Source organism: Malaclemys terrapin, chromosome 1 (genome assembly GCF_027887155.1).
Source record: "Malaclemys terrapin pileata isolate rMalTer1 chromosome 1, rMalTer1.hap1, whole genome shotgun sequence".
NCBI lineage: Eukaryota > Metazoa > Chordata > Testudines > Emydidae > Malaclemys > Malaclemys terrapin.
In genome coordinates this window covers 43,958,492-43,984,388 of record NC_071505.1, presented here as the reverse complement: position 1 = coordinate 43,984,388, position 25,897 = coordinate 43,958,492, and the positions used below count along the sequence as shown (strand labels likewise).

Here is a 25,897-nt window from a genome sequence, read left to right as displayed (position 1 = left end):
TAAGTTTTTAGGAGGGAACGTCAACGTGTGACACAAGCCTCTGTTTGCCTTGTGGCCAATAATGCCATGCACCCAGTGATGCCCAGGGGCGAGGAGGCACAGCGCTGCCCGTTCAGGTTTGGGCCGTGGCTCTCCGACAGCACTGAGAGACAAGAGAGAGCGACGGGCACTGGAACCTAGTGCACGAGGCTGGCGCGCCTGCTGAAGGACAGGGCGGGACAGCGAGCCGGGGCGCAGGCTGAGCGCAGGGGGACGGGGCGCTGGGGCCAGTGCCGGTCCGTGTAACGCCCCCCAGGGCTTGACACCGCCGCGCCACGCGCTCCTGATCCCGCCAGCCTCCTTCAACGCAATGGAACTTCTAGTTGGCCCCGCCCTTCAACCCAAGAGCGAGCCCGCTGCTGCTGCTGGCGGTGCATTGTGGGACATGTAGTCCCTGCCCCCTCCTTCACACGGCAACTACGTTTCCCAGGATGGTGCGGGCGGGCGCCAGCCGCGGCGTACGTCAGAGGCTCAGGCAGCCAATCGGCGCTGGGCCGGAGCGAGCCCCGTCCCCCGCCAATGTTGTTTTCGCCGAGTCGAGCTGCTGGTGTTGTTGGCGGCGGCGCCATATTGGAAGGGACGATCCCCCGTTAGCGAGAAGCCCCTTAGCGCTGGCCTCGCCGCCGCCATGCTGTACCTGGAGGACTATCTGGAGAGTGAGTGTGCGCGGGGCGGGGGTCCCGGCCGGCCGGGTGGCCGAGCGGGGCGGGGGCGGCAGCGCGGGGGGTTCCCCCTCCCCCTCCCATGGCGGTGATTGACTCCTCTCTCCCCCCTCCCCTCTGTGTCCCCGCAGTGATCGAGCAGCTACCCATGGATCTGCGCGACAGGTTCACCGAGATGCGCGAGATGGATCTGCAGGTGCAGAGTACGTGAGCCCCGCCCTCCTCGCGCCCACGCGCCCAGCCCGCCGGCGGGGGCGGACCAGCGCGCTCAGCCCCAGGCGCTGCGGGCCGCTGGCGGCAGTGTGACTCGTACCGCCTCCCGGGAGCGGCCCGGGCTGACCCCGCGGGGCTGAGCCGGCCCGGAGGGGGGAGCGCGCCGCGGGCCGAGCCCGGGGCACTCTCCTGCCCAGCGAGCGGTCGGCGGGCGCTGCGGGACGGGAGCCCGCGCAGCGCATGGTCCGCGCGGGGCTGGGGAGCAGCCGGGGCTCCTCACGCAGCGAGGGGCGGAGCGTGCTCGGCGGAAATGTGCCGAGCTGTTTCCCTTCCGTCACCGGCTGCCTCGTGACCCCGAGCAGCCCGCGGGGCCGGGCGAGCGCCGGGTGTGTGGAATTGGCACCGGGTTGAATTCGGGTCGCCAGATGCCCAACAGCAATGACAGTGGGCAGGAGTTTCACTGCTGGGTCTTGTGCTGCTCTCTAGGGCAAGACAAGGTGGCACGTCCCAAACTGCATTTCTGGCCCTCAAGTCCCTGGCAGCGGGCTGGAGCTTCAGCTGCCCCCCCACCCCAGCAGGAGGCTGAGTGAAGCCTCTGAAACTTTCCTGGCCATGCTTGGTGCAGGAGCTCCCTGCAAGTCCCCTTCCACTTCTGCTGGCACCCTACCTGTGCTTTGTCAGACATCCACACTTCTTTAGGTATCTTCTTGGTATTCATTTTTGCTGTCCACTTATGGCTCAGTCACTATATTTCCTTTTTTTAAGGCTGTCAAGTGGTCTAAAAAAATTAGTTGTGATCATGCAATTAAAAAATTAATTGTGATTAATCACACTGTTAATATACCATTTAAATATTTTTGGATGTTTTGTACATTTTCAAATATATTTATTTCAATTACAATACAGAATACAAAGTGTACAATTCTCACTTTATATTTATTTTTGATTACAAGTATTTGCACTGTAAAAAACCCAAAAGAAATAGTATTTTTCAATGCACGTAATGCAGGTACTGTAGTGCAATCTATTTATTATGAAAGTTGAACTTACAAATGTACAATTTTGTACAAAAAAACTGAATTCAAAAATAAAATGTAAAATTTTAGAGCCTGCAAGTGCACTCAGTCCTACTTCTTGTTCAGCCAATCGATCAGACGAAAAAGTTTGTGTGTATTTGCAGGATTTTGGAAGGCACTTCAGATTCTTAAATCTTCGGTCGAATGCTGTAGCTGTCTTTAGAAATGTGTGTCCCCTGCTCTGTTTTACCCACATTCTGCCATATATTTCATGTTATAGCAGTCTGGAATGATGACCCAGCACATGTTGTTCATTTTAAGAATGAAAAACTTTCACTGCAGACTTGACAAAACGCAAAGAAGGTACCAGTGTGAGATTTCTGAAGATAGCTACAGAACTCTACCCAAGGTTTAAGATCTGAAATGCCTTACAAAATCTGAGAGGGATGAGGAGTGGAGCATGCTTTCAGAAGTCTTAAAAGAGCAATACTCAGATGCGGAAACTACAGAACCCAAACCACCAAAAAATAAAATCAACCTTCAGCTGATAGCATTTGACTCAGATAATGAAAATGAACATGTATCGGTCTGCTTGCTTTGGATTGTTATCAAGCAGAATCCATCATCAATATGGACGCATGTCCCCTGGAATGGTGGTTGAAGCATGAAGGGACATAAGAATCTTTAGCGCATATGGCATGTAAATATCTTGCAATGCTGGCTACAACAGTGCCATGAGAACACCTGTTCTTACTTTCAGGTGACATTGTAAATAAGAAGAGGGTAGCATTATCTCCCATAAATGTAAACAAACTTGTTTGTCTTAGCAACTGGCTGAACAAGAAGTAGGACTGAGTGGACTTGTAGGCTTTGAAGTTTTACATTGTTTTTGAGTGCAGTTATATAACAAAAAAATATCTACATTTGTAAATTGTACTTTCACGGCAAGGAGCTTGCACTACAGTACTTGTATGAGGTGAATTGAAAAATACTATTTCTTTAGTTTATCATTTTTACAGTGCAAATATTTGTAATAAAAATAATATGCACATTGATTTCAATTACAACACAGAATACAATGTATGAGACAATGTAGGAAAACATCCAAAATATTTAATAAATTTCAATTGGTATTCTGTTGTTTAACAGTGCAATTAAAACTGCGATTAATCACGATTAATTTTTGTGAGTTAATTGCATGAGTTAACTGCAATTAATCAACAGCCCTACTTTTTTGGTTTTCCGGGCCTCTGCCTTTTGGACTCCCTTGAGCAGTGGTTGTCTGTAGGGCTTCTGTGACAGGATACCACAGAGAGATTTTTGGCATAATTCTTCACAAAGCCTCTTCTTTCTCTGTGACAAAGTTGTGAAGCATCGTGCTTTAAATAATTTTACTTTGATTTTTCAATATGTTGTCTGTTGATTCCTCAGAAAGGGAGGAAGACAACTCAGTAGCATCAGAGTACATCCTTGAGACAGACTGTAATGGATGAGCAAGTTAACTGGTTTGGGCATGCAGTGTAGATGTGTTAAATCCATTTGCAGATGTAACCAGTTAACTCAAGTATGGTGGGGAACATCACCTTGAGGCAGAACCCTGAAGATTTCTATAAGTCTAGCAATAGGTCAGACCATAGGCTCTTGAAGTAAAAGCCTGAGCCAGTCTTGATCTGTAAGCATTGGGACTTCATGTTGCCTGGTGAGTCTGGTTGGTCAATTTCAATCTGTTGAAGCATGCTGAACCAGCCCTCTAAAACCAGGGACTCTGAGGTGTGTCTCAGCCTTAGTGCTCTCTAGGCTTCATGGCTTGAAGGCATTGGTACAGAATTATGGCTTGTTAAGTAAAGCATTGCTTCTCCTTAAAATGTCAATAGGTGGCACCAAGAGAGAACCAGCAGCCCTTTGACTTGGGCAGTTTCAAATTGAGACCACAAATATCTTTCTCCCATTCATGATCAGGTGCTGCTTTGGAAGCTGGTGAATCTCTTCACACAGTTAGAGCATTTTTATACCAAGATTAGCCTCAGTGTTCTGGGAGTCAACAGAAAAAACTTTGACCCAGACCTTGGTTACCCCAGTGAGTCTTGTGCAGTTGGTGTCAAAGCCTCCCAAAGCATTGTAGAAATTCCAGGCACTCTTTTTCTCTCTTCCAGTCCAGCTGCTTGTGATCATAGTTGCTAGTTGGACATCACAGATAAACCAGAGGACTGTTGGAATGTGGCAAGACAGTGACTCAATGCGAGGGTCCCACTTTCCCAAAACTTTTAAAACTGCTGTGTAAGTCAGCTGACTTGAGTTGGTGCTGGCTTAGAAATTTACAAGAGCCACAACTGAGACATACCTGGGCCAGGAACCCCCTTCTGTTAGAGTTAAAATTACTCTTGCACCATATCTTTGACCTGGGGGACTGAGGACCTCTCATTACTAGGTAGTCATGGAAAAAGTATAACATGGCTGGCTGTTTTGCACATCACCCCATGTGAGGCAGTCATGGCCAGAGCAAAGAACAGCTGAATGGTGACCAGACTCCTGAGCCTCAGCATGGGAATTTGTTCAAAGTGAAGTGTTTAAAGTCTTTAACGTCAATCCTTCAAGTCATGGATTACCAGGCCTATGTAGCCAAAGGCCAACGTCTGGAAAATGCCTCTGCCCTGGTAGAATCCTTTACCCAGGAGAAGTGCCACAGCCTTTAAAAAGTTGGCCCATAAGGGCTGCTATCAGAGGATCAAGAAAAAGTTGGAGGATGTTTCCTGTACCAGGCCTCTTTGAGGACTTAAGAAGACAAAGGATGGAAAGGCCACCCTTCATTCTCTTGGGCCCCCTCCCACAAAGGAGGGATGGGAAAACCTGTGTTTCAAAAGCAGCCTTCTATAACCAGGATGGATTTCAAGGCAACTTAGCTTCACAGTGAACATCAGCTGTGGCCAAAAGATACTAAACAAGCAAAAAAGTTGGCTTTTTTAATGGTTCTGGAGTATTTAGATAGCTGGCCTCTTTATTCCTTTGAATACATTTATTGTCTTGGTGAGAAAGGGAGAATAAGACCTTTGGGTATATTGGTCATGAGCCATTGTTGTCTGGGCTATAAGACTAGGTTTTCAAAAGCCCTTAATATATAATGGGATATTGTCTGCCTGGCATCTTAAAAGCCATTTCCCCAAAGCATTTAAAAAAGCAAGTGGAAATTGTTTGGTTTACACATAGGCATGCATAGATCCCTTGATTTGCCCTGCACAGAAACTACTTGACTACATTTTTCTTCTATTTAAGTTCAATTAAAGGCTTATCCAGTCTGGGTCTATGTGGTAGCTTTTTCAGCCTGTGATAAACTGCTGTCTCTGCAGCTGCTTGTCAGGTTCTTGTAGGGCTTGACACTCTTCGGAATCTCCTTAAGAAAGGTCTGAAAAAAGCTGATGACGTTTCTTCTTGAACCATTCAGTACATGTGAGTCCAGTTTAATTATATGAAAGTTGACTTTCCTGATGGTTGTGACATCAGGCTCTGGTGACTGGAATACCTTACCCCAAATTTTAGAAGGTTGTGCTATAGACTCATGTGAGACTCCTTTCTGAGGTGTTGTCAGAGTTCTATACTGATGAGCCTCTCATCTTTCCAGCACTATTTCCAGGGCTCGTGCCCATCTTTGTGAGACTCTTTTCTATATGCTGGATGCCAAAAGATCTCTCTGGGGTTTTACATGGAGTGACTAAATCCCTTAGAAAGCCAGTTCCGCTTCATATTTTGACTCCATTTTCTGTACAATCCAGCAATTAGAGCTGGAAATTGTTTGCTGTGAGATCATATTTTGCAAGTGGCTGGCATGAAACTGGAAGTGTGTGGCCAAGGTTCATGCTGTTGAGACTGGGTGACCTCAGCTGTTGCACCTGAAAATGTTTCTATCTCAGATCATGTGCAAAGTAGTCACATTGTTCTTGTTCCATATGTTTTATCAAATGCTGTAACTTGGATTTGGCCTGTTGGTCTCTAGGTCTTGCAGAATCTAATTCCAAAATAAGGAAACCTGAACTTTTCTTGCCCTCTTGATTTTTGTTTGTTGTTTTTTTGGTGGGGGCTGTCCCCTATTTCAGCTGATCAAATGCTTTTGAAAGTTTTTGTTCGTCTAATCACTACCTGGGGCTGAAGTATTGAGCTTGATGCTTTTGGGAGATTTCCATTCCTTGTTTTAACAAGTAAACCAAACACGGCATTTTCCTTGTTCATTCTGATGGCTGTGGAATTAGTGGCTTTAGTTTTTCCTTTTGTGACTTTTCTCTCAAGCTGTAGATGTCACATAAGTCCAAATCCTTCCTCGGGTGGTATCTGGCAAGAATGGGGAATTACTTCGCAATTCTACTTCATTGAGGATACCATTCTGGCAGGACTTTCACATAGTTTCCCACTTCCTCGCATAGTTGGAGAAGAACTTCATTTGAAGGTGACGGGTTTTCCTCGTCTCTGTCTATTGCTCTACTTTTTTGAGGCACTCATTTTTAAATTATTTGGGTTTGTATCTGACTTGATTTCTTAGGAGGATACTTTGTTTCCTGCTCAAATTGTAATTGGCTGGAAAGTTCCAAGGTCAGCAGTTCAAAGCTGGGTGAGGAGTTTGGGGCTTGCTTCAGCTTGCTGCCACTGGTCTTAAGGACAAAAAAACCCTTTAGAACTTGGAGCCCTGCTTGTCTCATGCTGGAGAGCGCAATATCCTGGAGTGAGAATCCTACCCAAGTGACTTCCAAGAAGCAGAATTGCAAGGCAAATAATTCTCTCCCTCACTCGGCTGCTTGTTTTTTCTCTAGTGGCTTTGATTAAAACATGCCAATTCTTCTTGGTTTAAGGAAAAACCCACCAACCTGTACAAAATGTATAGCATTTGTATATGTGAGATCGTAACACGCTTTTAATCTTCTGTGTGCTGCAGATGCAATGGATCAACTAGAACAAAGAGTAAATGAATTTTTTATGAATGCAAAGAAAAACAAACCTGAATGGAGAGAAGAGCAAATGACGTCAATCAAAAAGGTAAGGACATTACAGGAGTGGGGCATGTTTTAAAAAAACATATAACTCAGAGATTGGTAGTTTAATATTAATTTCCCTTAATTTTGATTGTAAAGTGTTGAGAACCGTGACCTGAATTAGGCTTTGAGTGTGGCAAATTGCACTTGCTAAGAAAAGGAAAGTTAGCACTAATCAAGAAGCTTTCCTCCAATTTTTTTTGTCAGTACAGTCTAGTGTTTGTTTGAAATGCTAGGAATATGAAGTGACATCAGCCAGTCCGGTCAGTGATACGGTGATTATTAATAATAAGAGCCACATCATCTCACCTTGTTTTTTTTTTTCTCTCCGTCCCCCTGCTCCCATATGTGTAAGGGATGAAACAGAATAAATGGCCTGGCTTTCTTTGGAGGGACTTGTGCTGAGCTTTAGTAGAAGCGTCTTTCCTTAGATGCTTCAGAAACCCTTATGTAAGGTGGGGCATGGATGCTTTCTGTCACTTTTACTCCACCCCAAATGACATCAGTGTTGTCAGTGTCAGTATTACATCCAATGGGTTGTATTCTTTGCCAACCTTTAGATGGAGCTGAATTGCTATAGGGTGATACTTTACCCAGAAAGTATCTGAAGGGACATTTGGTGAGGACCAGACCCAGGATCCACGGGGGGGATTTTTTATGGACCTAAGGTCATCTGGGGTTGTGGTGGGCTATGCTTTCATGGGAGCCAATCTTGAGTCCCAACTGATTACAGATAAATTGCGTTTCAGCTTGTGGAGTTCCTTAGCCCTGCTTGGAACACAGAGGCCATGTCTATACTGCAGACCTGCAATGCTGCAGCTGTGCCACTGTAGTGAAGGTGCTTCTTATATCCACAGAAGGGGGTTTTCCATCCACATAGGTAATCCACCTGAGTTCTTCTGTCGACCTAATTACACCACAGTGGCAGTTAAGTTGACCTGATTAGGTTGCACAGGGCTCCCCAAGATGAAACTCGATTTATCCGTAATCAGTCAGGGATCGAGGTTATGAAAGCATAACCCACTCATAGCCCTGGATAACATGAGGTCCATAAGATTTTTCTCCTCTAGATCTTGTGTCTGGTCCTCACCAAATGAAATTTTTTCACAGCCCAGAGTGATGTAGTTAGGTCAATGTAATTTTTGGATGTGGACCAGGCCTCAGTGGTGGTTTGGTTCTATGCTTTTTTCACTGATGGAGTGAGAATGTCAGCTTCAGTGGTTTAGATAGAAAACCCAAATGTAAATATGTAATGAGACCACGTTGATCTGAGAGCAGGAAGCTAAAGGTCTTCTGAATTCTCTTTGTTCCTTAACTAACATGAATGGAATCCTTTATAATAGGGTGAAAACTTGATTCCATTGAAGTTAGTGGAAGTTTTTCCATTAACTTCAGTGGGGCCAAGACTTCACCCAATATGTTTGGCTAAGCAGGATAGTTTTCAGACTCTCTTGGACCTTTTTGCCGAGGAGGGCAGCTAAGTATTTGTGCTAGGAAGTTGCACTAGTTTAACAAATGTAGATTTTAAATCTGTCTAGTTAACCTGGTACAAATCCCTGTGTAAAGTTTACAAAATACAGCTAACTTGATAAGCAAGGCTTACACAGATTTTAAGTGTCTGTTTTTAGGGGTTTATACCAGTTTGACTAGATCAGTTTTAAACGTATTTAGTTAAATCAGTGCAGTTTTCTACTATAGACAGGGCCTCATGGCAAGTCTACACTACAAAATTAACCTAAGTTACGTCAACATACAGCCGCGGCAGTAATTAAATCTTTTTTGCATGTCCACACTATGTTCTTGTGTTGGTGTGCGCATCCTCACTAGTAGCGCTTGCATCGATGCAGAGAGCAGTGCAACATGTGTATCTATCCCACTGTGCAAGTTGCCACCATCTAGCGCAGGATGCTTTGGAAAAGCAATGCCTCCTGGGGCAAACAAATCACGCAGGGGTGAATGGGAACATGTTTTCAACGTTTAATGATACAGTTCTCTCCATCCCATAATTCTGTTTGCATCCCATAATATTTCGTGCCGGTTTCAAAAGCCCCGCAAACCTGCTTGTCTGCCATCTCTGTGAGAAGCATGGATCCTGCACAGCTCTACGCTTTTGTGATGAGGATTGTGAGCACAAGCCTGATCCTGCAGTATTTGCAATCTGCCAGTGGAGCTGTGGGGAACATGACGATTCCTTGGAGGCTAGCTTGCTGTGGGACATAGAAAGACACAATTCAAGGTTGTTGTTGGCATTCATGGAGGAACTGCGGACAGTGGAGCACTGGTTTTGGGCCCAAGAAACAAGCTCTAACTGGTGGGATTGCGTTGTTATGCAGGCCTGGGACAATGAGCAGTGGCTGAAGCACTTTCGGCCGTGCAAGGCCACATTCCTGGAAGTGTGTACGGAGCTTGCCCCAGCCTCTGGTGCAGCAATGCCAGAATGAGAGCTGCACTGATAGTGGAGAAGGAAGTGGTAATAGCTGTGTGAAAGTAGGCAATGCCCGATTGCTACCCATCAGTCAGAAATCAGTTCGGAGTTGGGTAATCCAAGTGGGGGTTGCTGTGATGCAAGTGTGCGTTAATCGCGTCCTGCTACAAAGGATTCTGACTCTGGGCAATTTGCAGGACGTAGCAGATAGTTTTGCAGCAGTGGAGTTCCTGAACTGTGGTTAGGCGATAGATGGCATGCATATCCCTATTTTGGCACTGGATCACCTTGCCATAAAGTATATCAACAGAAAGGACTATTTTTCTATCGTACTGCAAGCGCTAGTGGATCACCAGGGATGTTTTATCGACACAGGCTGGTCAGAAAAGGTGTATGAAGCATGCATAATTAAGAACATAGGCCTGCTCTGAAAGCTGCAAGCAGGGTCTTTCTTTCCAGACCAGAGGATTACCACTGGGAATGCTGAAATTCCAGTAGTGATCCTGGGAGACCCAGCCTACCCCCTTACTCCCATGGCTCATGAAGCTGTACACTGGCCACCTCGACAGCAGCCAAGAGCACTTCAACTAGAGGCTCAGCAGATGTAGAATGACTGTTGAATGTGTCTTTGGCTGGTACTGTCTACTCAAGAGATTAGACCTCAGTGGAAAAAAACTCAATGATTATAGCTGCCTACTGTGAAGCAAAGGGAGAAAAGTTTCCGCTGCGGTGACGGGCGGAGGTGGAGTGGCTGTCTGTTAATTTTGAGCAGCCAGATACCAGAGCTATAAGAAGAGCTCAACAGGGAGGCTTTGAAAGACCATTTTAATAGTGAGCCACAGTAATATGTGTTGCTGTAGTGTGCTCTGCCTGGCATTGTTTTTTTTTGTTTGTTTTTTATTGTTTTTTGTTTGGTTTTGGGTGTTTTTGCACCCTAGTATGAACCTTGTAATGAGTATGTAGTAAAATAACATTGCAAATGCACTTATTGCTATTATCTGTGAATCATGTTAGCCCCAGCCACCCTATATTGTGAATTAATAAAGATTAATTAAGTTTCCAAACCCATGCAAACAGACACATTTCTAACTGAATGAAACTTTGTAAACAGAGGGAAAAGCACCTTTGAGGGGGAAAGAACAGTCATTTTCATTTCCCAAACACATTCACCAACTGTGTGTGTCTCAGGTCAGTGTATGTGCAGCCGGGATAGTCTGTGATCTCCCCTGGGGTGGAGTGATACAGGTATTGCTGTGTTCCCCGATGCCATGTAGAATGTGGGGTGGGGAATAGGGAGGTTCTGGAATGCAGTTATCAATGGGCTGCAGAGGGAGACCAGGTTCAACAGACCCATGCTTAAGGTCAACAGGAGTCTCCAGCATGTCTGTTTGCCGCTAGAAAAGCGCTAGCATCTCCTACTGCATGTCTCTCTCTTTTTCCTGTGCTTTTCTCCTCTTCACTCTATCCCTGTCCATGCTGTCTTCAAGGGTGATCCTCCAAGCCCTGTGCTAGGTATCTGAAGCACCAGAGGCTTGCAGGTTCTCTTTGGAACATGTCATCCCATGTCCTCTTCTTTCTCTTTCTTATCTGGCTGAGCCATTCCGCTGGTGTGGATGGAGAGAACCACAAGACCACATTTCTAGCTGCAAAAGATACAGTGCACAGAGGGACTGTTGTGAGTGTATTCACAAGATAAATGGAAATGTGGTATAGTGAATTCACTCCCCTTGTTCCTGGGCATGAATATATGTGGATAGGGCAGTTGAACAATTTTCCGCAGGCGGTGGTTATTTTGCCTGAGGTTGTACTCCTGAGGGTAATGGAGGTTGAAAGGGAACAGCTCCTACACGCATCCGCCTGCACACCGGGTCCATATGCCGCTAGCCTGCGTGCTCCAATGCTGCCTGCTAAAGTAATTGCTCAGTGGTGTAAGAAAGTGTCCTACCGCAGTGGAAGAAATAAGGCAGCCTTCCCCAGAAATCTTCATCAGAGGATTACAGACTACCTCCAGAAAAGTTTCCTCAAGAACTCTGTGGAGTATTCATGGGGCATCCCAGTGCACATAAACTGTTCTGCAGGGCCCTTTCTACTGTACAGGGGAATGAGAAGCAGTGACTACCTCTGTTGGTTATTTCACCACCTCTTCTAGCATGAGTAAATGAACAGACCTGTCCCTTCAATATTAAAACAAACTGCATACTTACCAGAAGTTCCTTCCCCTGCATCAGGCTCGCCCGTGCTGGATTGTAGGGACTGGCTTGACTGCTCTGCAGTCAAAAACAGGTCCTTGCTCCCTGCACCACTGGATTCCCCAGTCGACTGTCCCCCATACTTCTCCTCCTCCTCTTCCTCATCCAACGCCTTCTCCTCACTGTTCACTCTGGAAGCCTGTGACACCAGCTACCCTGAAGTATCCTTTGGGCTTGGTGGGCCACCGAATATGGCAAGCAGCGCTTTGTAAAAGTGGCATGTCTGCGGCTCCACACCAGAGCGACTTAGCCCTCCATGCGTTCTGGTATGCCTGCTGCAGCTCTTTGGCTTTCGTGCGGCACTTCTGCTGGTCCCTCTTGTATCCCTTTTCAACCATGCCCCGTGCGATCTGATCGTAGATATACAGCGTTTCTATGGCTGGATCAGAGCTGTGCCTGCACAGCCTCTTCTCCTCACAGACTCTGGAGATCCACCACCTCCTGTGTACTCCAGACAGGAGTGTGTCTGCAGCGTGTAGCCAGCATGTTCAGCTGGGCAATTGCTAGATGAGCTCTCCAAGTGGAGGAAACAGAAAATGGAATTTAAAAAATTCTTGTGCTTTAAAAGGGGAGGGGCATGTACCTCTGTACCTGGCCTCTGGACAGCAAAATTCTAAATGGTGACCAGATTGGTCATAGGTGGGGCATTGTGGGACACTTCCTGGAGGCCACTAAAGTCAATGTAAGTAACGCAGTGTCTACGCTGACACTGCGTCGGCCTCACTGCATCTGCCTAACTACCTAAGCGCTATGCCTCTCCTGGAGGTGGAGTTACTAACTTGATGTAGTGGATGAGTTACATTGGCGGGAGCAACATTTTAGTGTAGGCGCTTACAAAGTTAGGTCAACATAAGTGCCTTGCGTCAATCTAACTGTAGTGTAGACCAGGTTTCAGTGATGAATGCAACTCCCTTCAAAGCTTTATTCAGTTTGCTTTTTGAATGGCTAGGGTGCGGAACATACTATTTTAGAGGGTCAATCAGCAATCTACAATGAGTGATAATTATTCACTTTTTTTAAAAGATCCTTTTTGAAATGGCACACAATTTAACATGCTGGATATTAGCTATTCTATCAGTTTATGTATGTGTTAATATAGAGTGGAACAAGTTGGCCCAGGTTTCCTTTCTCACAGCAAACTAACTTGTGTAATGACACCATAATATAGCAGGGAGAATACATCAGCACTTTTGATACCCTGGTTCTGTTCTGTTGTTTTTGCTCTAGAAAAGATTAAAAATGTCAAGTAGGTATCACTTAAAAATGTAGGTGAATTAATCGTTGAGAGACTTGTCTTTATAGAATATTTTTTAAAGGCTAAGCAGTAAATTTTATCGGATTTGTAATTCACTATGAAATATAAATCAAAATGAGGAATTCAGTAATTATTCATAGAAGAACCACTCAAGTTATTTTGATCATTTTACCAAAAATCTCTTAACAGGATTACTATAAAGCTTTGGAAGATGCAGATGAGAAAGTACAATTGGCAAATCAGATTTATGACTTGGTAAGTAAACAAAGGGATTAAAGTGAATAACATGATTGTCTTAAGGAATTCTAAACTTTGTCATATGGGGTACCCTTTTATTATCTTACCTGCACATTACAGAAGTATTAACAAAAAGTTGTTACTATAGTAATGTATGAAAGGTAAACCTAACTTGTTTTAAAAAGTGAAAGTCACAGTTACAACTTAAACATCCATGTTTCCACTTCATTTAAAATATTTTGTTCTGTTTTATGCAAAAAGTATAGTGGTGTGGGTGAATGATGGACTGTCTTGCACTCTCTCTCTCTCTCTCTCTCTCTCTTTTTGGAAATGCCTCTGTGAATTTTCATTGCATGTGTGCACAAGACAAACCTTTAATTATGGCTGTAATGTTGAATTTATACTCTTTAAATACAAAATAATTTAAAATCCTAACTCCATTAACAGAATAATATGGGGAAGATGAGGATAAATCAGATAAGTGCCTTTTTAATGTGTTGTGTGGGCTGGCAGAGTCTTAAATATCCTTATTATATATCCCTTGGAGGTACAAAATAAGCAAACTGAAAACCTGTACAATATGTTACAAAGGCACTTAATGATTTCTTGTCTGCCATTCTCTTTGCTGTTTTGTTAATGGATTTATAATCTTAAACTATCTTGGTGAGTTGATAATTGCTAAAATAGCTTTAATCTGCTAATATAATGACATACATTGTTTGTTAGTTCTGCTGTATGATTACAGATGGAATACGGTTTTTAAGTGCAGTGTTTTTTCTAAGGCATTGTATTATGCAGATTCCTTTTGTAAGTCCCTACATCACTGAAGTCTATCAAACTTCATTCTTCTAATGTATCTCATTAAATATTCAAAACTCTTAAATTCTCTGAAGAGTTGTAGAGTTTTATCACTGTTAAACAATTTCAAGTTTTGGAGGTCATCATTGATCTGCTTTAAAACAGGTAGACCGGCATTTGAGAAAGTTGGACCAAGAACTAGCTAAATTTAAAATGGAACTTGAGGCAGATAATGCTGGGATTACAGAAATACTAGAAAGACGTAAGTATACGCCATTATCTTTTGAAGAAAGTAACATTATGTTTGTCAAAAGAAGATCTTGCTAAAGGTTAGCAGTTTGTTTCTGCTTGTTTCCAAGATCTGTTTTGAGTTTAAACTTAAATGCTTTGTTTCTTATATTTTAAAAAGAGTTTCACGCCCTATCTAATTTTTTAAAACATCTTTATATGCTTAGTCATTGCCGCCTATATTACTATTTTAGTTATCTGAGAACTAGGTGTTTAGTTTCTTACATAACTAGGTTCAAATCAAGTTAAGCTAAGGCATTATCTATTAAATGTATCAGGTAATATGAATCATACATAAATAATAATTATAATAACATATAATGTTGCACAACTAAAAATTTATATTTGCTGTATAAATCAAATGTGTTATTAATTTAAGTTTTAAAAAACTGATCATTCTAGAAAATTCTACTGTCCAGAAGCTCAGGCCAATCAAACACTTCACTTGTCCAGAGCAGGTTAACTTACTTATTGCATATCAGACAACCTGCTCACCTGTACTTAAAATCCTAAATGCATTGACTGACTAGTGCATGTGACCCAAAGCGTAAAATGAAAACTAGCATTATGTCCATTTTTGTAAAGGGTGCTGAATGGCAATAGAAGTGGTTAAAAGAAATGCCTCGTTGGCTAAATTTCTTCTCTGGGTTGCCTCAAAGTTGTTATGCCCCCAAAAGCATTTTACAGAGTGCACTTGGGTAACTATTGCTACAAAAAAAAAAACCTCTAATAATTTTCTTTGATTATCAAACTTAAGCTCCAGTCTGTCTTTGGACAAGTAACTTTACTTTTTTCATTGACTGGACTTAATCCTTTATGTTGATACATAATGCTTTTTGCTAGATTTGTTGCTAATCAAATGCTTAACAAACAGTATAATAGTAGCAATTATTGGTCCAGGAAGAACACTACACTAAACCCGTTTTATATATTTTGGGAAACAATTTGACACTTACAGTAAAAGATAATTGTTTTGTTTAGCTTGCAGTAGGACAACGTATATTAAAATCTTAAATGACTAAATACAACTACAGTAAATCTTACAGGAAAATTACTGTTTTAATTGTGGAACAGTGATTCAACATCTGCTTCCTTCAATCCTAGAACTAGTAAGACAGTAACTTAAGACAGATGAGAGAGGGATCAGAAAGATGAGCTTTCTGTTACTCATGACAAAACTAAATATTAAATATTTAGAAATCAAAATGTGCTTTGGCAGGTTTTATATCTCAACTTTTTTACCAAGTATTCAAAAATGAAATGTCAAATGTTCTAGTATTTTAGTGACCAAAGAATAAAGATGTATAGTTGAGTGTTCACAAGAGGGCAAGCACTGAGCTAGTCCGTTACATGAGTAATGCTAGCATACCAAGAATATCCTAAAAATGTAACTTTGATGCTTAGTCCTGTCCTGTTAAAATGAATTCATTGGGTTTGTCTCAATCATCTGAGCACTGCTGTGTTCGTTCCCAAATACCTACATTTAAAAAAAAAAAAAAAAAAAAGTGGTGGAAGTGGTAGAGTAATTATTGAACTATAGTTCTTTTCTTGGATTATTTAGACAACTTTTCAGACTCTAATCTGTTGTCCTGTAATTAAATAAGTTAAAGTAGTAACTAACATTGATAGGATGAATAGATTCCAGCCCATCCAAAATGATATTGCATACATTTGAACACACTCAAATGTTTTTTATTTTGTATATCGTCTGAACAATTGCTTTGTCATAAAGCCTCCCCTAGCACTTGATCGTGTGGCTTCCTTGAAGTCTAGTGCTACAAGAAACTTTGAGTCTTAAATATAAGATCTGCATCCTTTAGTTATTCCCTGAACTTGGAAATTCTTCCTTTTTTGGACCTATCTTTCTTTTCCAGCCAAAAGCAGATACTAGCTGAAGGTTTGCCTTAAAAATGCAGTTGTGTCCTAGTGTTTATCCAGTTCAATAGAGATTTTGGCTTTTGAGTGGTTTTTAATGGATTGAGACCTCTGGGACACACTGTGAAAAGTATTGTTGCTAAGGTCCTATGTTTTTGTAAAAAAATCTACCACAAATAAAAAATCCATGACCTATCATAAAACCATCTCAGAGCAAACCAGCAAGTACAGCATAGTAAAATGGTTTATCTGAATCTTCCAACTTCTGAGGCCTGATCTGAAGCTCACTGTAGTTAGTGGAAAGGTTCCCTTTGGTTTCAATGGGCTTGGATCATTTCAGTGGTGTTTCAAATTCACTTGACCCTGAAGGTTGTCTATTTAGTGTTTTGGAGCGAGTGGAAACTCCTCACAGTTTGGATCAACAGACTTGTGCTCTCCTGGGGCTTGTTCTGGTGCTCTAAAAATAGCTGCATAGACAGTGCTTTGAAGTCCAACTCCTTTTCTAGGATTCCTGGCTAAAATGAATATAACTGTTTTTGTGGAGTTATTCTTTGTATTGTACAAAGAACAGGAGTACTTGTGGCACCTTAGAGACTAACACATTTATTTGAGCATAAGCTTTCGTGGGCTACAACCCACTTCTTCGGATGGGTTGTAGCCCACGAAAGCTTATGCTCTAATAAATTTGTTAGTCTCTAAGGTGCCACAAGTACTCCTGTTCTTTTTGCAGATACAGACTAACACGGCTGCTACTCTGAAACCTTTGTATTGTACAGCTCTTAAAGATGCATTTTATATCTAAAAGTGAAGATGACTTGAAAGAAAGTTAGCTACACTGCATTATTTTGTGGTTGGCATTTCAATTGTACTGCTTTTTTAACTGTATATTAGGTTCTCTGGAACTGGATACACCATCACAGCCAGTGAATAACCATCATGCCCATTCACACACTCCAGTAGAGAGTAAGTTTCTGGAATTGAACATTTCATCTTCAGTTTTACTACATGTGTTGGTGAAATATTTCAAATGTATAATGTTTTGTTCAGAATTAGGTATTTCCTGAGTTCTCCTCATAACCCTTGTTTGCCTACATTTCAAAAACCCCACCAGCATTTGGCACAACTTAGTGGTATTAATATTTGTTCCAGGGAGGCCCAAGAATGAAATGTCAGGGTTTTTCTGTTGGGACTGAAGTCAGTTAATAGAGTTGTATGGTTATAGTACCTGTTTATTCTTTCCCAGATTATGGTCAAGGCTATTGAGTTCTTCACTTTCATGAGTACTACCTTCACTTTCAAATCTAGTAAACATTACGTTTGTTTTTTTCATACAGAAAGAAAGCATAATCCATCTTCTCACCATAGTACAACAGATCATGTTCCCGAAAAGAAGTTTAAATCTGAAGCTCTTTTGTCTACTCTCACTTCAGATGCCTCTAAAGAAAATACACCAGGTAATCTAAATGCCAAATTCTATTTTATTATACTTCTTGGAGGAGGGACAGTAAAAATTTCAAATTGTGTATTCACAAAAATTAAATTTTTCTCACTTTGAAAGTAAAAATAGTCAAACATTTTTTCCTCAAAGTGGTGGGGAAGAGGTTGGACCACAGCTGTTAAATGGCAGGTCTGACCTGCTTCCTAGCAGCAGTGAGGAAACAATCCATTTGTTGGATTGTCAGATATTTTAATGTAGTGGAAAGGAAGCTACCATGTATACTGTAAATTCAAAATGTTTCTGAATTTCTATTCATTTTCAAGATGCGTGCATTCACAGTCCTTTTTTTCCTTGGGGTGGAGGAGTCAGCACATCAAATTAAGCTCTAACTGAACTGTTTTGAGTCATATGCAAAACATCAGATCAATTTCATTGCTGCTTCTGCCTTTTATCTCCTTTAATTTGAGCTTTGTTGTCTTGTAAACTGATCCTGGTTTTGTGAATAACACTTATCAAGCCTGCTGATGGGCTGTAGGAAAACTGTGTGGTCTTGGTGACATTATTTCAAGGGAAAGAAGTGGATTTGTAAATATGGACTACTTTTACTTAATTGTAAGTAAGGTTTGTGGTGTCTCTAACTCTTTGGTAACTATAGTATTTAGTGCTTTGCTACTTTTAATAGTCTACTATTCATGGTCATTTATTACTTTTTTTTTTTTAAATGCCCTGCTACTTTTGGTAAAGTGTATGGTAGCTAAATATTAGGAAACTGCACTTTCTTTACAAAGCGATTAATTCACAACTGCAACCAGCAACAGAGGGTCCTGTGGCACCTTTGAGACTAACAGAAGTATTGGGAGCATAAGCTTTCGTGGGTAAGAACCTCACTTCTTCAGATGCTTGCATCTGAAGAAGTGAGGTTCTTACCCACGAAAGCTTATGCTCCCAATACTTCTGTTAGTCTCAAAGGTGCCACAGGACCCTCTGTTGCTTTTTACAGATTCAGACTAACATGGCTACCCCTCTGATACTTGACAACTGCAACCAGGTATTGTGTTAAAGTTCTAGTCCTTAGCTGCTTGGATATATGATTTATTTTGCTTTTAAGAATGGTATGGTTGTTACAGTAGTATTAAATTGCACTTTTTTGAGGATGTGTACTGTAGCCATCAAAATTGCAACCAAAAGACTGGACTGGACTCGGATTACAGAGCAGCCGCTGCTTCTTAACTGGAGAGATTAGTGAGGATTGACATGAGGCACAATCCCTTCCACAAGACCACATTATCCTGATATGCAGTGAGGGGGTAAACAAAGATGGAAAATCAAACTGGCTGTTGTGCATGGCAGTAATAAGCAATGTGCCATGACCAGTCCTTCCTGTAGCATTGTTATAAGTTAAGAGAAGTTTCTAATCTTTGGTTGTTATATGTAACTTTTTCTGCTTACTAAATGTAAAGCAATTTTTAGTTTCACTTTAAATTTCATAAAAGTGTTTTGTTCATCCAGGGTGTCGAAACAGTAATTCATCATCCTCTTCCAACAATGCATACAATGCAAACGCTTCTCAGCCACTGGCATCATATAACCTGGGCTCATTATCTTCAGGATCTGGAGCTGGTGCTATTACCATGGCAGCAGCTCAAGCAGTGCAAGCCACAGCACAGGTAACAACCTCCCCATAAAATATCTTAAGGAAGTTGCCATCCAATTCAGTGGAGAAAGGCTTATGCTTTTATTTGATTTGAATTCTCATGATCACTTTTTCAGTTGACTTCTCTTTATGTTGTGGTTTCATGACATAAGACTTGCAGGAAAAGGGGGTTTGGTGTGGGCTTTTTCTCATTAGGCTGTTTGTACCATGATGTAAACTGGATAGTAGCTACCATTTTAAATAAAATATTTGCACAGCTAGTAGTTCATAACATGGTGATTTCTATAGGCCTATAGGACCTGTATAGTATCCCTTATTCTAATATCGGTGTTTCCTTTAGATGAAGGAAGGAAGAAGAACATCCAGCTTAAAAGCCAGCTATGAAGCCTTTAAGAACAATGACTTTCAACTTGGGAGAGAATTTTCATTATCCAGAGACTCAACTGGATATTCATCATCAGCTCTGGCATCTACATTAACACAAACATTAAGTTCATCAACCACAGATTCACGGAGTGGTCGAAAAAGCAAGTATGTTCTATTTTGTTCAGCTGTGTTTAGCATGTTATCCATCAGTTCAGATAATGGGGGGAGAATACTAAAATGTAGGGCCCAGATCCAGAAAGGACTTAGATACCTAAATTTTGGCACGTCTGACAAAACCCCTGTTCAGCTGCTGCTTAGCACTGGAGATGCCTAAAATGCCTAAACTTTCACTAGAAGTTCTCAACTGCCTAGTTTCAGCCACTGTGCATGTGCCCAATGCCTCAGTTTAGTTGCCCAGGCACCTATATAATGCCTAAGCCCCAGTGCTATCCTTAAATCAGGTGAAGATAGGCATGTCTCACCTGTGGAGCATTCTCAAAGCACAGCTAACTCCACGGAAAACGACCAGAGGATGTGGGGGGCAGAAGGAGTAGCACTTCCCTTTTATAATATTTAGCCCAATGGTTTGGGAATTCATCTGAGATTTAGGAGACCCCAGTTCAGTTCCTCCCTCTGCTTGATGAGAATGGATTTGAACATGTTTGCCATCTGCCCAGTGAGTACCCTAATCACTGGACTATGGGACATTCTGATGTGGGCCTTTCTCAGTCTCTCCTGTTGAAGCTGTTCCACGGTTTATAAATATTTAAATAAGTATTTGGACAGGGAGCAAGTGAGAGTGATTCTACAGTTCAGTGGTTAGGGAACTCACCTGAGAGGTGAGAAACCCATGTTCAAATCCCTTCTCCTCATCAGGCAGCTGGGGGAATTGAACCAGGAGTCCCATATCATGGGTGAGTTAAAATGAGATCTTGGTAGTTCAGGCTGTTTGTTAACTTGTACCTAAACATGCTCTCTGCTAAATTTGTTTTCTTTTGACATTGCAATTCTCTTTTTGTGGTGTGCCTTGGAATGCATACAAGTACTGCTCAGTTTACAATTCTCAGTTTAAGTAACAGCTTTTCTTATCTTCAAAGAGCTTACAAAGATCGCTTTTCTGCTTGTTGTAGAATGTCGGTTTTATTTCAGGGGAATGGATGTAAAGATGACTATTCAAAAAACAGCTGTTTGTTACAGATTACATGTGCAATATAGATTAATGTATATACAAATTCCCATTTATTTCATTGGTTACTTGTGTATTAACAATGTGTATTGTTTACATTGACCTATGAAGGCTATTGATGCAATGATTGTGAAGTATGAGCCAGTTGTTTTTGGCAGCTTTAACACGTTAAATTCAATCAGTTGGAATAATTGGCCTCCTTCTTGTAAGGATACCAGAATACAAAGTTGCTCTTATTCTCTGGCAAAGAGAAGCAACATATCCATCTGAACTCACAGTACTTGCTGAATACAATCTGTTTGAGAATGACACTTGATTACTATAGCATGTGGGCCCCTCATCAACGATTCTTCCCAGCACTCTCCTGAGCCTTGTTTCCTCATATTTCATTGAGTTGGCAATAGAGTGAACAGGTCTTACTTCAGAAAGTATTTAGTATATTTATTCATTTTTCAGAAACAACAACAAGTCTTCAAGCCAGCAGTCCTCCTCCTCCTCATCATCTTCATCTCTGTCATCGTGTTCTTCGTCGTCTGCTTTAGCACAGGAACTATCTCAGCAAACAGCAGCAATACCAGAGTCTGATTCTAACAACCAAGTTGATTGGACCTATGATCCAAATGAGCCACGTTACTGCATTTGTAATCAGGTAAGTGCTCTGTATATACGAGTCTTAAACTCAGCAGCTTCTCAACAGATGCGCTGCTTCACTATAATTCAGCATTTCAGCCCATAAATGTTAGTTTGTAAAGTGTGAAACTTGTATAGTTTCAGTTAATTGATGGATCTCAGCTCAGTTCAGATCTTTGTATCTCTTTGTGTGTTTGGTTATTTTAAAAGTACAATGTATACATATTTGTTCTGTGTTGCCCAAAATCATACTGTATACTATAATTAAAATAAAAAAGTGCAACTGAGGATATGTAGGATATACTGCTTATTTGGAATAGCCAATATTAGTTTACCCCTGCTTCAGGTTGTCAAAAAAAAAAAAGTATAAACTAAATCACAATGACGTTAGGTAATTAGTAATGGCCATGTAGTACTTCGAAATGGCAGATATATTCAAGCATACGAGGACCAAATTTTAAAACCTATCCCTTTTTTTCAGTTGCTTTTAGTCATCCCCATGGGCACTGTAGGCATCTACTTTGATGGGGTTCTGAAGATATTGTGGATAGGTAGCTTTCTGGGAATTTTTCTTTTATGCTTCTGAAACAGTTCAGAATTCCAGGGCTAGAATGCTGTCAATATACACTCGTAAGTGACATGAATAATGGAATTGACTACTGAATGACTTTATTCTGTGACTGTTCTCATGTGTGAAGCTCTCTAGATGCTTTGCTAATGGCTACATCAAAAACTTGGTCAAGCTGCCTTTTTACAAGGCACACATCCCCCTTTTTTATAGGGATGCACTTAATTTTACATGCTGAACTTGTTTAAACACACTTTGTTTACTAGTTAGGAATATTAAGCAATTTGTGCAGGTAAATTTCCCTTATATTTGATCAGTTTTGCTTTCAGGTTTTTGGATGATTTCTACAAGATTTGCGAAGTCCATTATTACTTAAAATAAGAGGGAAGGTTGGGGAGGTAGAACTGGGAAAATGGTCCAAACATATTTGTATTTCAGAGAAGTGAGTTTTTGTACAACTTAAGATTAATAGTTGTGCATCTAAAATTTTATAAATTCAAATGAAAACATTTGGTTGTGTTTCTATTGGTGTTTGTGTTTTGTTTTGTTTTTTTAAACAAGTGTGCCATTTGGTACTGTTTGAAATTCTTGACTCTGAAAGTGGAAACTGATCATAAACAAATGTGGAATGGACGTTATTGAGGTTTCAGGCAGATGTTAGAAGCGCTAAGCACTGAGTGCTGGCCCTTCATGTCCAACTTGAGACATGCATGAATTTCACTGTCTTTTTGCATAAAGACAAGCAAATTGGACTCAAATATTTATTTCTCTTTTAAATAATCTAAGGTTGAAAATAAATGTCATTGCAACATATAGGTTGTCAGTATCTTGTTGTTGTTTATTACAGAACTTGTATAGGAAAACTGCCATAGAATTATTCAGTAATTGAAGAGGCTGATTATTTACTATATTAATAGCTTGAATTTTATCCTTGAACTAGGTGTCCTATGGTGAAATGGTGGGCTGCGATAACCAAGATGTAAGTAGCAAAATGCTAAAGACTTGGGGGATGAGAATTTGTTTTGTTTTCTAAGATAGCCCAGTGAACATGCACTGGAAGTAGTTTTTATTATTTTTTTCCCTCTGGCTAAAACAACTTGTATATTCCAGTTTTCAGTTTAAAATGAAAACTGATAAAACTCTCAGTAATTTTTCAAGAATCTGTTTTGGAAAAGAAAAAAATTGGGTGCGGGAGAGGAAGAACCTGCAAAACTTCTTGAAAGGCACTTGTGATTGAACTTGTAGCAGCCAGTGACCAGAACGCAAGTTCTAGTCTGCATTCCATCTGGCTCATGTTCTCCATGGTTTGCTCCTTGGTCCTGTAGAAGTTTGGTAAGCAGCTTTGTGTGTGAATGGAGAGATTGCACACTTGGCTACTTAACTCTTGCTACCACTTGTATTTCATGCTGCTCCACTGTGTCATTGAGCATTCTGACACTTAACACAAGTGACAACCAGAGAGCTCAGAGGTTCAAGAATAAATAAAGCAAAATCAAGAGATTAGCACAGTAGAAATTGGGGCAGGTAATAGTGCAAATTCAGAGGTAATAGTGCAAATCCAGAGGTAATATAAAAGCAATGTGAACGAGATGTTTGATCACAATGTAAAGGATAGTCTACATGGCCTGCAGTTTGGACTTCAGGGTTGTGAATTGCATAGCATGCTGTACTATAACTCTCCCATGTGGATGCCACAGGCATGAAGTAAGAGGTACCAGTTCATGTTAATGTAGTGCTGTTTAAAGAGGACTACATTAATGCAAACTAGATACCTTCTAGTTCTCACCCAGAGTATCCACATAGTGGAGTTACAGCACAGCATGCTAGTTTACACTGCATTTTATAGTCCGAACTGCACAGCCACGTGGACATAGCATCAGACATAAGTAGAAATTCAATGTGCTTGTTTTTTTAAATGTATAATATCAGTAAATGTGTATGCCAGTTCAGTCACTGTTAAATCTTTTTTTTACTGTGTTTTTGTATTAGTTCCTCTTAGGAGTTGTTAGATTCTACGTATTTAAACAACTCACCTTATATCATTCTAGCGTAGTGCTATTTTACTTGTTGATGTCATGTGAGCTATCCAAGTTCAACTATTTGTTTTTAAATCTAAGATAGCTCATTTACTCCCCATACCTTTATAAAAGATGATAAATCATATGATTTCAACCATGCTTTAACATGGAGCTTGATTGTTTAAAATGCACTTTCGAAGCATGGTTTAAATTTTTACCTTTCTTGGTGCATGGGTCCAGGTTTGATGGTTCAAATTTTCTATCATCTTCTGTACTTATTATAGGAAGTGAAGTTTTTTCATTCATCTCTCTTGTTTTTGCCCTTCTTATTGTCGCTAGTAACTTTATGTGGAGGACAGGATGTCATTTTGCTGATTCCATTTTCATACTTCATAATATCCATTTCTTGCCACAGGTGCAATAAAACTTTCTCTGTATATTTGTTTTATAGTGCCCAATAGAGTGGTTCCATTATGGCTGTGTTGGATTGACAGAGGCACCAAAGGGGAAATGGTACTGTCCACAGTGTACTGCTGCAATGAAGAGAAGAGGCAGTAGACATAAATAAGTTTCTTCAATTGGAAAACAAATGACATCCTAAAGATTTTATAGAGGACTTTAACAAATCACATTTTGCAACCACTTAAAGAAGGATTAATATAGCAATCATAAGATCTTGAACTATTAGTTTTGCTAGTTGTGTTTTAATATTGTAAGTAAATTATTTATGCACTACTGATGTGCTATAAATATTATTCCAGTTAGCCTTGGATTCTTCCAGTGGCCAACATATGCAGACATTTGTACTCTCAAACCATTTTCTCAGAGCAGTGGGCATTCTACAATAATTCAGTCTTCAAAGAATTCTAACAGGAGAAGATTTTAAATGTATGTTTTATATTCAACAGGCATATTCTGCTGCATGTACTGTACTCAAGAGCTGTTATATAACAGTATGTATATAAATGGTGCAAAAAGTCAGTGTATCTAAAAAGAATATAAGGCAGTTGTTTTTATAATGCCTTTATAGCTTTGTTTCTTTGTGAAACTAAATTCAGCAGGCTGAAGAAAATGGTTCTTGTATAAAGCGGGCTGGTGTCCTCTAGAGTACTTGGGTACATAAAAACAAACTCCTGTAGAGTAAAAACAAATTTGTGCCATTAGTCTTTATATGTCTCTGCACCGAACAGGGTGCAGATCATAAGAAAAAGGGTGTTAAAGTGATAAATTTTTTATACCAAATGTGTTTATTTTTTTGTGCAAGTAATCCTTTAAATTGGAATTGTATTAGGTGTTAAAATTAAAAAAAAAACAACAAACTCAGATGTTGATATTGATGCTTTGCATACTTTGTTGGAAAAGAATAAAATCTCAGAATTAATCTGTCACTCTGTCTTTGAAGAATATAATTTATATAACCATTCCTTCACATACAGCCCAAAAAGCCTAGTTGAAGGAGTTATCCTTCCTCCAAATTCCATCATATGTCAGATGAGCCTTTAAGAGGACTTCTTTCTGTGGATTGGCACGTAAGCATTACAGTATTTGGCCATATGACTTAAGCGTTTGAGGTGAGAGTGTCATGGGGTCGTGGCTGGAGATGCAAGAGAAGTATCAGGAGCAGCGACACAGCACATAACACTGTGGAGGTTCCAGGTTCAGGCAGCACTTCAACACGTAGAGAAGCCTGGGAGGCTGCTGTAACCTAGACAGGCCTCCAGGGGTTGTGTCAGTTCAGGATTGAGAGAACACAGATGGCTTAAAACTACAATAGCCCCACTCCCTCCCTCTGGACTGGAAGTTCTGTGCTATGCCTCTTGGAGAAGCAGTACAGAAACTCATTGCTGAATTTAATAATCATACTCTGTCAAAAAAGTTCTTTACCTAAGACACACAACTGAAAGAGAAAATGTCTGTATTTGTGTCCAATTGTTTACTTTCAACATAGTTTACATAATTCCTTTT

The 25,897-nt window shown here is 40.9% G+C and overlaps 1 protein-coding gene across 1 annotated transcript; it reads left to right on the top strand.

The window, feature by feature from the left end:
* The first annotated feature begins 547 nt into the window (after positions 1–547).
* ING3 (inhibitor of growth family member 3) lies at positions 548–25,320 on the top strand. The gene is made up of 12 exons (XM_054023420.1): positions 548–695; positions 833–904; positions 6,849–6,949; positions 13,064–13,129; positions 14,075–14,171; positions 16,964–17,035; positions 17,407–17,526; positions 19,020–19,177; positions 19,505–19,695; positions 21,173–21,365; positions 22,855–22,893; positions 24,384–25,320. The coding sequence occupies exons 1-12, from the start codon at positions 668–670 to the stop codon at positions 24,498–24,500; spliced, it is 1,254 nt and encodes a 417-aa protein (XP_053879395.1). The 5' UTR covers positions 548–667; the 3' UTR covers positions 24,501–25,320.
* Positions 25,321–25,897: the final 577 nt, after the last annotated feature.

Coding starts and splice junctions, on each gene's coding strand:
- ING3 (XM_054023420.1), top strand. CDS start 668: ATGCTGTACCTGGAGGACTATCTGGAGA. Junction 14,172..16,963: donor TACAGAAATACTAGAAAGAC/GTAAGTATACGC, acceptor ACTGTATATTAG/GTTCTCTGGAACTGGATACA. Junction 17,036..17,406: donor TTCACACACTCCAGTAGAGA/GTAAGTTTCTGG, acceptor TTTTTCATACAG/AAAGAAAGCATAATCCATCT.